This window comes from Acanthisitta chloris, unplaced genomic scaffold, assembly GCF_000695815.1.
Source record: "Acanthisitta chloris isolate BGI_N310 unplaced genomic scaffold, ASM69581v1 scaffold1262, whole genome shotgun sequence".
Classification (NCBI taxonomy): domain Eukaryota; kingdom Metazoa; phylum Chordata; class Aves; order Passeriformes; family Acanthisittidae; genus Acanthisitta; species Acanthisitta chloris.
The window spans coordinates 20,825-34,131 of record NW_008659671.1 but is presented as its reverse complement, the minus strand read 5'-3'; the positions used below and the strand labels follow the sequence as shown (position 1 = coordinate 34,131).

At 37.5% G+C, this 13,307-nt stretch overlaps 1 protein-coding gene across 1 annotated transcript in view; it reads right to left on the bottom strand.

Moving 5' to 3' along the window:
- The window catches only part of CDH12 (cadherin 12, type 2 (N-cadherin 2)), a gene marked incomplete at its 5' end in the record, with an annotated part of 59,917 nt that overhangs the window by 31,480 nt on the left and 15,130 nt on the right, over positions 1–13,307 (bottom strand). The window contains 2 exons of the mRNA XM_009069461.1: positions 1,309–1,562; positions 10,786–10,973. Of these exons, the coding sequence (XP_009067709.1) occupies positions 1,309–1,562; positions 10,786–10,973 (442 nt within the window). The remainder of the gene's footprint in view (positions 1–1,308; positions 1,563–10,785; positions 10,974–13,307) is intronic.

Sequence of the window (13,307 nt, the reverse complement as noted above, 5' to 3'; positions counted from 1 at the left end):
CAGGATATTGACTTAAGTGGGGCTATTTTCACAGGCTACCACCAGGGAAAAAGTTTCCCACTTCAGTCTTTATTAGTGAAGGTTTTGATCTTTTTTCAGGGAGGGAATGTGTCAGAGATTCATGAACAAATAAATTTCTGTATTAGAAAAAATATAAGATTCTATTAAAAAAAGTGAAGTAAACAACATTAATAATAGTTTTAAGCAAAAATTAACAGTGAATTGACAAAGCAGGAGCTAACCAGTCACTGTTATATGTTATTTTTCTGTATATGATTACAACTAGAATGTTTATTGTACATTTTGAGAATATAAGTAGTGAGCCAAAATGCACATAATTAGTAAACATGGATTTTAAAAGTATAAATTCAATTTGTAATCAAATATGCATGAATGTCTATGCACATGGTAGACACTAGGGGCATTTTCCTCTTCTGTCATAGTCTGATAAACATTAATAGTTAACGACTGATGACATGCATTATGTCCGCAATATTTCTCATGAAAGTCTGGAGACAAAAATATTTCCTGAAGTCAAGTAGGCCCAGCATGAATTGGTACTGGAAGAATGTGCAATGACTGCCTACATCTTAGACCGTGTCTGCATTGGTGTTTCCTTATTGGTGCATGACTCTGGTTCTCTTTAGAGTTTCTAATGTGGATGGAAACAGACCAGCAAAATCAACATAGTACATTTGTATAACAGCTCCTCCCTTCCTTTTATTTCAGGAGAATAAGGTATACCAGTAAATGAGGGATTTTCCTGGCAGGAGTTTACTTGTGCTCAACACAGCCATGTTGGTCAGCAATCACATCCCCACAGCCTCAGCCAAGACATGTGTGACAATTATTTATCAGAGCATTTGTTCTTTGCCAGATATAGTGACTAAGTGGTTCTTGTGAAAGGGGCAGTACTTACTGTCACCCATTGAGGTCTCAAACAGATATAGCATGTACAACCTCCTCTTTCACTACTGTACTTCAGAGACACTTTTATGGAACCCCCAGACACCAAGCAAAACAATGCTTTGATTTCCTCAGTCTGAGCACACCATCTCTGAAGTCATGTCAGTGCATGGTAACATATATGATCAGTATGATAAGAAGCTGTCAGCACTTAATGTATTTTCCCAGATAATTCACCCAAACTAGTATCTCTTTTCAATGCTTTTCAGAGCATCAGTTACCTTTATAGTGACAGACTTGGTATATTTTATATCTTCTGACTAAGCTCTTTGCTACTGTGTCTCACTGCCAGCGATACTTTGGTTTGTCAGTGAGTTATTGAAGGAGGAAAAGCTTTCTTACCTAACCGAGCTGCTGCCTGCATCGAGGTCTTGTGCTGTCACTGCACCTATAATGGTGCCCACAGGCGTATCCTCATAAACCTCCATCGTGTACATAGGCTTGCTGAACACTGGAGGTTCATCCATGTCCAACACATTTATCTTCACTGTGGCAGTATCTTTGAATGGTCCCACTGAGTGAAATCGATGGTCAAGATGGAGATTGGAGGCCTCAACTTTAAAGGTGTATGCCTTTTTCGTTTCAAAGTCTAATGGCTGTAGAAAGAATGAAGGCAAAACATAAGATTTGACTAAAAATTAAGCATTGCAAAATCACTTTGGTTGGATTAATCTGACAAAACTTAAGATGTCTTCAGTATAGTATTCAGCTCCTGAGCTAATCAATCATCTAAGTTTGTTTTGCAGTTCATCTTATGCTAAGGTGGTTTCTGAAATTGGCCACATGAATCATAGGCAGGAAATGACTGCTTCTCCACATCAAAAAAATCAAGATGACTGGCATGGATGTAAACAGTTACACTGTAGATGTCTGAAGTTAAATGAGTGAGATTCATCTCTTGCAAATGAGCTGAGTACAGGTTAGTCAGAGATTTGCATTCATAACTCCCATGCACAGGCAATCAGGTGCCTCTAGCTGTTCCAGCTCCCTAAATAGAAGATTTCAATTTCTTTTAGCACAGAAAGATTTCAGAAGACCATGACAGTAATGGAGATGAGCCCAAATGAAAACTCTGATATATGCCAATGGGTCAATCCAAACTTCAGGTATGTCTTGGAATGTGAATTCTAACTTGATCTGAACCAACCTTTTCCTGTAAAATGTCTATCTTAGAAGTGAACTGCTATTCACACCATATGTTTAAGCTACATGTACTTTGCGAAATGCAGACTTTGGCTCTGCCTTACGATCTAGGTGTAATTCATAGGGTCTTGCAGGTGGCATGGCAGCTTTTGTGTACTTACGTGGGTTTCTGATGGAAATGTGTCCTGCAATCAGATTGTTTTGATGTGGGTTTCTGTTGATGCACATCAATTTAGTACCTTTAGTTCTAGAAAAATAATAATCTCAAAAATCTTAATGCAGTCTTATATAGTTGAAAAGATGCAGAAGCTTTATTTTCATTTAAAAGGGTTTAGCTGCATTGGCTTTCATGTTGTTTTTAATGTTTCTGACAAAGCCTTTTCCTGATGTCTGGGTAACACTGGCACCTAGTGGTTTCTGCCTATAACTGTCAGGGTGGAAATTTTCTGACAGGAAAGGAAAAAAGAGCAGGTTCATATGTGTATAAACAAGAATATTTCAATGTCTGTTTTTTTTTCCCCAGTGTTTCAAGTAATTAGTCACAGCCAGAATAGATTTAAATTCTACCATTTTCTGTCCTTATCACAACAGGACATAATTGGCCAGATGACTGTCTAGTGTAAATTGAAGTAGCTCCATTAAAATCAATCGAGTTACCTTGACTTGCATTAGCTGAACAGCTAGCATAGTGATTTTAAATCCTTATGAATGACTTCATAATTTTAGTAGTCTAGATGGTCAGTCTTTTCTGAGCTGGGGTCATAAAATTAGCCGTATAAGTCTAAATGCCATAGAAACAATCAGGTTTGAAAGCAACCTACTACCACACACAGCCATCCTCCTACAGACAAAATTCCCAGAAAAGCCAGAATGGTTTGCACCTTCATGACTGGACTGACAGAAAAAAGAAGTAACTACGGCTGAGTAGAAACAGATAAAATTAAGTATGGTATATGTTGTGCCCCAATAATGCTACCCCAAGACGTTGTCTTGCCCCCAAATAGGTATGCTGCTCCATTACCCAAATTGTTGCCACGCTGTGTTTTCAGTGGCTATACTACTCATGCTCACTGTTGTGCATTGCCAAAAATACTTCCCCAGACAAATGCCCACAACTCTTCTCCAGATATTTATATAAATTGTTACCATGTTTTCAAAAAATATAATAAGAGGAGAAATCTGAAGTTTAAAGAGCTAGTCTGGAGAGGAAAAGGGCAAAGTATAAGGGGTTAAGCTAGAAATAAATGATTAAGGCAGAGAAAGCAAGATATCTATGTTCTCATTTAGGTGATAATGCTGGATAACACCTTGTATGTATCTTTCATATCCCCAAAATTGCATTAAAACTGTTCAGACTGGCTCCTGTGAAGCATCAGTATATTTGCAGATAGATATATTCATGGAAAGAGCCATAATTCATGCAGTCCTCGTAGGCTGTCTTTCACCGAGCTGCTGTTCAAGGCAGGAGTACCAGTTCCCAGTGCACCGCCAGTGCCTGGTTACAGCTTTCATGATGAAAGGGGAACAGAAAGCAGTGAGATTTTGAGCAATTCTGTCTGTTGGTATACTCAGACTGGCATGTTTCACTGCACAGCGACCCAGGAAATAGACAAAGTAGTTGCATTCCTTCTCTACCCCACAGCATAATGGGGCAATACTAAGGTATATTTTTGAAAAGACAGTGTGACCTGAAGAAAGGAAAATGCTTTTCCACTGTAACCTCAGAGCAACTCATTCTTTCTTTCTATCCTTTTATGGGTCTGTTGGTAAATATAGTTAGAGGTTAAGTAATGTGCAGCCAATGCAAAGCACAGATGGCACTCAAAATAAGAAGAGACAGGCTGAAAGTGATGAGCTATCATCAGAGAAAGAAATCAGTTATTGACTCCCACAAAAAAAGCAGAATTTAGACTTTTAATATAAGTGAGGCTAAACTGCAACTGAAATGTGTGAAGAGATGAGAAATGTTGCAAGTGGTAAACCTAGGACAATTTCAAAAAGAGATTTTGTGCAACATATACAACAAAAAGAGTATGGTTTTAGTGTCTTGTGTTTATGGGGAGTCCATGCTACAACCTCTTGATCAGTTCTGCTCTTCCCAGATTCGAACAGCTGAGCCGTATTGACAGTCTCAAAGCTATTGACAGTCTCAAATTTTGGCATTTGTCTGATATGTCCAGAGTCTGCCAGAAAAGAAGAACTAAATGTCTGCCTAGCTCTCAGGCAAAACCTTTTGGAAATTTAGTTTTAAATATGTTGAAAAATGCATCTCATTATATTTTTTTTTTTAGTAGATACCACTAAAATCTATCAAGGAAGTAAGTAGTCCACGCAGTATTTTAGCTGCATTAAAAAAAACCCCAAACAAACAAAACCCCCCACGTGTTTTGTTGTTACATGACAGCAAAACTGTCTGACAGTCCTCAGTCCCATTTTAATTGTTTCATCTGGAATGCCAGTAAGGGTACAAACTGAATATTTGAATCTTAAAAAAAACCCCTGCCTTGTAAAGTTACTGAAATTTCTTTCAATTAATCAGATTTTAATTGACTTACTTCATAGTAATTTTTTTATAAATAACCAATATAAATGTTTATTTCTTCCATTAAAATAATTACCTGCAGAAAACTGAGTTTGAATAAGGCTTTTATTTTACAAAAGTAATTAGTAAACAGCAAACAGCATTTTGTCTAATATTAAGGCAATGTCTTCTTAATCTTATTAATGGTGAACTACTAAATAATTACAGGGGTATTTCTAATTGACATTCTAAGTACCTGTGACAGAATAGATGTATTTGGCCCCTCCAGCTGGTTCTTATCTGCCTTTTCCTATGTCACGGTTACAAGTTGCTCTATATAGTTGCCTAGTAAAGTGCTATCAGCATATACACACTTGTGTGCAGCAAAGGCATGCTACAAATCCCCAGATCAAATAAAACATACTGACAAATCACTTTATCTTACAACTCTGTTAGTACCATGAACAGACTTATTTAGTATGACTAGGAGAGCACAAAACCAGCTCTGTATTAGAAACAAGTATGTTTTGAAATATTACTGTTTCACATATTCATGGCTGAAGAAATGCTGCTATATAGATGCATCTGTATCTAAAATTGTATATGAGAGAGAGAGAGCATTAAGAACTGAGAGAAACAAAATGGTGTAAAATATATACTGAATTCTGATGATAAGCACGACAAGGGTGGGAAAAGAATTACCCTGCCAGTTCTCTCTGCTTCACAAAGACCAGAAACTCTGCAAATTTCTGCCTTTTATCTACACATAAGAGATACAACAGTATTGTTTCTGATACAGGCTTTCACCTACACTGGGAAAACCATGGTTTGAGATGAGACCGTAAGTCCCAGGACATATAGATGTTTATTGACAGCAGGACTGGGTTGAGAGGAAGTGCATATTAACTTAAGTATGACTTCATACTAGCGCTGTGCAATTATAGAACAACTCTGTGTCGTATGTTCTGGTCTCAAAATCCAGCAACACTTTCCCCTTCAAATGAGTAGAGCACCTATGCATTTGGTGAAATATCGCCATAGGACTATTTGCTGTTGTCACGATACACCTGTAGGGGGCGTGATGTTCGTTATTAATTCTCATCAGGCTGAACAAAGACACCAGACCATGTGCCAGGGAATTTTAGGTTTTATTGTACAGTTGCCATAACACCTGCACCCAAGCCAATACTTGCACCCAAAAGGCGTTAGCAAACAAGCTCTTAAATTTATACAACCAACGTCCACAGGAGTGGAGGATAACAAGCCCTTAATTTGTACAATATAGTACAGTAATTTCTCAATTCCCACAATAAATTTTTTAAAGGTGCAGACTCACAAGCCAAAACACACAACCAAAGGTGCTAATTAACAAGCCACAACACACCAATATTCAAAGCTGCTGCTCACAAGCCACAGCACCACTTTTTACAGTCTTCCCACTCGCACAAACTTCAGTGAAGCACACGGGGGTTAAGTACAACAGCCATGCTTTGCCCAAGCAAAGCATAGGGAGAGAGAGAAAGGCAGAAAAGGAAGAGAGCTAATGCAGAAAATCACCAGCCCTTAGATCCTGCGTTGGTCCAAATGTGGATGTTCTGGACCTGGGGCAAAGCATGAAAGACAGACAGAGGAGAGAGAGCAGGAAAAAGAGAGCAAGGGGACCTGACCCATTCCCATTTATAGGTAACCTGGTGCAGCCTCTTATGTAAATTAGATTTTTCACAAGGTTCTGTTCAGGTGTGCACAGCAGCTCAGGTAATTCTTTGTGGCTGCCATGCTCTTTGTGATTGCATCTGCACCCAGCTCGCCACTTTTTTCCTGTACTGAAGGGCTTAGTATCACCTGCTCCTCCTCCTCAAAATGCAAAACCAGAATTCCCACGCACACAATCTCACAAGTTATGATTACAGACAGCGCCTATGCTCACAGCTGCAGAGGGAGTTCCCTGCCTCTGTAGAATGAAGGGATTGAATGGGATGAGCAGTCTGCACAGAGTTCAGAGTAAAGCAAATAGTAGCTATAATGCAGGTCTCATTGAAGGATGATAGGAGTCTGCCTTATCTTCACTGTTGTGTTGTACAGAAGCTACCTAACTGCTCTTAAGTGATAGCAATATTGCAGCCCTACACACATGGGCTGTCACATGAGGAAGACAACACAGCTTAGCCAGCAAAGTTCTACTTGATGACTGAAACTAAAGGCTTTTTAAAAGTGGCTCCTGAGTTACAAGGAAGAACATGCTCCAAATACTTCCTTGCAGCTACTGGGTCTGTTCATCAATGCCTCTAGTGTCTGTTATTTTATCATCACTAAAGCTACTGTTTCTCATCGTGCAGTGCTATGTCCTCCCTGACATGCAGTGAAGTCATGGCTACAGCTTTGTCACCTGATGAATCAGTAGTGGTGCACAGCTTACAAAAGATAAGACATGGATGTTCCCTGAGCTTCCTCTCACCCGGATGGAGAAGTTCATACAGTGCAGTAGAACAGTGTAGGATCATACCAGGCAAAGCCTAGAAACAGTTTTTTTCCTGCGTTTTAATGACATACTGCACAAATTAGTAAAGTGATGTCATGAAGTTCAGTGCTTGAACCCTGTTCAGTTTCTGGATTAGCTCATGCTGAGCCTATTAAGAGGCTTCTGCACACAATGGCCTTACATATAAACTCATTCTTAGTTTAATAACTAAGTAATGCTAACTGTTCAGTGCAGCTTGGAGTCTTCTTTTTTCCTTTACTGTTTTGCCCAGGCATTAAAGATTTCAAAATCAGGACGTTGCCTGGGACTGATGCATATGAGGCCACTACACCCTTGTATGTAGAAGATGGTCCTGTTTGTCACTCTGCTTCTTGTAGCTTACACTCATTGTAGTTTGCTGAAGCATGCAGGTAGGATGGCAGATACTATATAAATATCAAATGCAGTAAACACTGTATCAAAGAGCACCAGACAAGGGAGGAAATGATAATTCTATTCCTAATACAGTATTATTTCTTACTTTTATAGAAAACTGTATACACCATTATCCTAAAGCCAGGCATTTCCCCCTCTTTTTAGTGAAAATATTTTCTTTTTTCTTTTATTTTTGAGAGAGAAGCTATTACAGTACTAACCACACAGTGGTGCTAAATGGCATTTGGATGATTTATTTAGCAGACCATAGGAAAAGCTATTTCATTTTTAATATATGTAATTAGCACAAGAGTAGTAGCAATCAGACTTACATTGGATCATAGCATGAAAATAAATGAGCAACCAAACCAGATGATTTAAGATCTGCAACTTGTCCAGCTGTAGCTGTTTGTGCCCATTTAACATCCAAGAAGCAGAGAATGGTCTTTTGCCTCTGCCAACGCACTTAGCATGCTTAAAAGAACAGTTCAATATTTTTACCATCAAATGTATTTTCCACCAAAAATAAATGTAGTCCAGGAAGGCTTTGTTTTTCTCAATTTTGATACAGAAAACACTCCATGCTTTTTTGAATAACAAGAGAACAAAAATTAATTTGTGCAGTGACTGGCAGTTTCTGGTTGCAAGAACTTTTTCAGGGAAAATAAAAGCAAACTTAATAAATGGTTTTGAAATAGCTCAGCACTGAATTACTGCAGCTCTTACAGTATCAGAATATGTTATGATTCAGAAGAAAGTGCAGACCTATTTTTAAAGCACATGGAGCTTTGTATTAGTGGACTGTTTATTATTTATCATTCATAATTGAAAGTGCTGGCCCTATTCATTCACCAGCTTTGATTTAAAGAAGGACTTAAAGCATACCTAACCTAAATATTTGCATAATCCCACAAGGTCAAATCAGTGTTTTGAACACCATACAATGTGAAATTGCTTCTCTGCAGGCAAATGAATAGCGTGTTGCAGGTTTGTACGGTACGAGTAGCATGCATTTTAATAGGTGTCTACAGAATTGTGAATGTTCAGGACTTCCAAAAATCTGAAAACTGAAACCCATGAAAACACACTTATATTATTACAAGTGTAGAGGATGTTCAGGACTTCCAAAAATCTGAAAACTGCAACCCATGAAAACACATTTATATTATTACAAGTGTAGAGGATATAAAAGGACAACTGAGTGAATAGTACCTTTAAGAATACAGACTGCTCATTTAACCTAGGATCCAGCAAGGAACTTTAGTGAATTCTGCTCATTTAACCTAGGATCCAGCAAGGAACTTTAGGGGATGAATTTTGGATGATTCCAAACGGTTTAAAAACACTTGGATTATTTAAAGTTTAGTGAATGGGATCTATTTGCTGAAAAACTTTCATGAAAGGCAATGTGTAGGGTCTGTATAGTTTGGCTTATGTTCCTCCTGCACTTCTGCATAGAACAAAGCTGCTATTTCCTGATAACCTAGGATCCAGCAAGGAACTTTAGGGGATGAATTTTGGATGATTCCAAACGGTTTAAAAACACTTGGATTATTTAAAGTTTAGTGAATGGGATCTATTTGCTGAAAAACTTTCATGAAAGGCAATGTGTAGGGTCTGTATAGTTTGGCTTATGTTCCTCCTGCACTTCTGCATAGAACAAAGCTGCTATTTCCTGATCTTCACAGTCTGTCACTGTTCTCAGGCTCACTATGATGAAGAAGATTCAGAAGGGATTAGGATCATATTTTTTTCTGTCCTGTTCAGCCACAGAGATCTATCATATACATTAGGCAACATTGACTAATTTTTTTGTTGTTGTAAAAGTGCCCTAAACTTTCAGATTATACCACATCTTGTTACTGAAAAGATTAAACAGATTCAGTGAAATATAATGACTTACTAAAAAGTATCTGGATATAGAATTGGTTCTGTCAATTTTCTTTCAAGTTAGTGTTTCAGTTAGGTATTATGTAATTCCCCATACAGCAGTCTCAAAATGGCCAGGCATTTTGCCTGTGATGGTCCTAAAATAACTGTATCAGGCAAATTCATATGTGAATGCTCTTCATCAGTAACAAATATTACTGATAGTTTCAGATGGACTTATTTTTGAGTCATCTGCATAAAGGGAGGAAGGTGATCAGAATTTTTTTAAAATGAAACAAATTCTACAAATTCATGTTAGGAGGAAACAGTACATTCAAACTTTTAGTCATAAAAGGAGAGGGGTTGTGAAGAGGGCAAAGAGTTTGTGTCTCATTGAAAACTTACTTCCTATGAGTATGTTAACTTCCATTTTATGTCATTAAAGCCAGCAGAAGACTTAATGACTTGACATAATCTGGTCCTTTAATGCACCCATGGATAATTTATCATTTCCCAGGTCAAGAGACTGAAGCCAGGACTTCCATTATTAGAATGCATAAAATGCAAATATAGATCCATGATCAGAGCTGGGGGAAATCTAAGTACCTAAATTATAAATTTTATTGTAACTAAAGCTTTGTTTTTCCTAAAGCTTTTCTTAATGCACATGTCCAGAACTCTTTCCTTCCCAGACCCTTTTGTTCAGCTAATAGTTGTGTTTATTTTACAAAATTCACAACTACAAGCATGACACTACCTGATCTCTCCTACCCAGTGCTTTAATCACTAAATTCCAAATTACACACATCCTTTTAATCTTTGGAATTCATAAATTTAGTAATATTGAACTTATTATAGTAGACTAAACCAGCATCAACAGCTGAGATGCAGTGTGTTCCCTAGCATGAGTGTCCAATAACCAGGTATTTAGGACACTGTTATGAGAATGGAAGTGGGACATGGCAATTTGCAACCATTTGGGCCTCCTCTACCCCGAATAAAAACTCTGTTCACCACAGTGCTGTACAACAGCTTCATTATCAAAATAACAAACACAAATTCAAAATTGTCAAAATATGAATCAAAATGGAATATATTATCTCAAATATAAATTAAGCTTTTTCATTCCATGTTCTGAACTAAAACATTTTTTGTATGGATTTAGGTGGATAACTTTCCATAAAAGAGAAACTATACTTTCTAGACAGATATAAAAATTATTTCTTTGCCATTACAATATTTATGAGAAGTCATATCTGATTGTATATGAAATGAAACACCAAGCTCCCATGTCTTTTAAGACAAAGATCAGGCCACATATTCTAATAGAGATACAAGCTACTGTGTATTACTTATAAGGCAAAATTGCACAACATTTAATTCTTGTACATACCTTTTTCAGTTTAATGACTCCTTCCTGGGTGTTCTCATCTGTTGTGATGTCAAACAAGTTTCCTCCATCTCCTGGAACTATGTTGTATTCAATTTCTGCATTTTTCCCAAAATCAGGGTCCACAGCTCTGATTCGTCCAATAGCAGAACCAACGTGAGAGGACTCGGGTACTTTTAAGTGGAAGATACCTGTAACAAAGTGGTAGACAGCCATTCTTGGGATTTCTTCACAATTCACACAGGTAGCCTAACTAAAAGCATTGAGCCTGTGCAAAATTAGAAGACTTAAACAATCCAATTAAAATTAGGAGATGAAAACAACAAAGGGTTAGAAAAATTGTACCCATTGATTTCTCCTAGTTTCTAGATTTTGTCCAGTGCAGCTGTAAAGACCTGAACATCTCTATTTCTTGAGATGCCTATCTATACTTCTAATGTTAATTTTGCATATATGGGTGGCTTTCTTTTGGAATAAATTGTACTTACAGACAGTGCATGTTTATAAACATTTTCCTCCTGATTTTTTTTTTGGAGAAAATATATCTATGCATTTCATAGTAGCTAAAAATAAAAATTCAGTGGAAAAAGGATTTCCACCTGTTTCTTTAAAATGTGGTATTATAAATATATGAACTACTCCTTGTGGGGGGAATATATAAAGATTATTGTTTACACATGAGCCACGAGAGGGTGCTCTGACTAAAATTTCAGAGCAAAACAATTTTTAGCTTTGTACAGTTTTATTTTCAGATTATTTACTACAACTGGTAATAAAAAATAAAAACAAACCACAAAAAATTACACGTTTAAAATAAGCATTACTGCAGATATGTGAGGAGAAAATGGTTTCACTCAGGGAAGCAGCTATGTTGGAAAAACACTAGATGTAACAGTTCAAAGAGATAAAAGAAAATGTCCAGAGTACTTTGAGGGAGCTGTGATGTTAATGACAGCAGTAGCAGCAGGCCTGGGTTTACAACATGGTGCCTTGACTTACTTCACTGCTCCCAAAGTCCCTGTCTTCCCTGTTTAGCTGCACCTCTTGCTGGAGTTGTTACTTCACACAACTGCCAGTGAATACCACCATGACCAATATTTCCAGTGGGCAGGCAGTGCTTACTTCCACACACCAGCCTTTGCTCTCAAAACTTCTAGCAACTGATGGAGCCCAGGATGTTTGATTCACTTCATCCTGGCTCTGAACAAAGTTAGTCCTGTCAATTCATTTTCCTGGGTCAATTTCCCACAGCTCTCAAAGAGAAAATATCAGCAATGGCCTGCTCAGTTCCTCTACATATGAACACATAGGAGGAAGTTTACACCTCTTTTTCAATAGACTAGCAGGACAGGGAACTGTGACTAGTGGGAGGTATGTTTGGGGGATGTCTCAGAGATTTCCACCCAGCATCATTCAGTCACACATTGCAAAATGAGGCTCTGAGAAGTTGTATATCATGTAACAACAGGATAGATGACTTTCACATCCAGGCACTGAATTAAACATCAGGTACTGTTCCCTGTCGTTTTCTTCTTACAATGCATGCTGTGTCAGCTTTTTTAGCTTTACAATATTTCCAGGTGAGGAAAAGAGTAAAGAATAAAATTTTGACATGGTATGCAAGAGACAATCACAAATCCTCCTATTATTTAATGTCACTTGTATATATGTGTATTACTGGGTCTCTGTTATGCAACTTATGCAGTAGAGGTAGAAGAAAAGAGACCCAAAAGGCCTTGAATCTTATATTAAGTTTCCATAGCATAATTCTATTCCTGATGTCCAGGTCTTTTATGGCCACTTATACTGGATGACAGAAATCACTGTTGCAGTGTTTGCTGTTTACAGCCACAGTTTTGTTGACTGTGAAATGTAAGAGCATATGATAATGGATTTTTCCATCTTTGTATAGTTGATCTATTCTTAGGGATCTGAAGGGCACTCAGATTCACTAAAATATAAATTTGTCTATAAAATATTGTACCTGACTGTAAAGCATATGGGACTTAGATGAAGTCAAAGAAAGATTACATTACTCATTTCAGATTGTTTAGGCTTTTATCAGTTACTTTCAATGACTTGGCATTTCATCACTTCCAGAAATTCAACAGCAATAAAGATAGGGTCGTCCAGATTAATTTGAAACTCTGAAGCAATCTTCAACTCTGCAAGAGTCAGATTTCTGAAGATGTAGCCTGTAATTACACTGCCATTGTCCTCCTGTAATATTAACTTCACAGCATATAGAAGCTGTTAATGGTGCTACTGTGGCAACACACTTTCAGAATAAAATAAATGAAAACAAAGAATGCATATTGTTGCCAGCTCAGGGAATACCTTCAATAGAATATAATGCACAGCATGAAAATGTCCTCCCCTTCCCTCCCCCCCCAAATAGCCTTTTTACAGAGGACATTTGAAATGATCAATATATGCTGTACATGAAATGTGACAGAAAGATAGTTTTGTAGATTTTTATTTTTCTATTTCCAGTAGACATTATTTCTTGCTGTCGACTTGCTGTG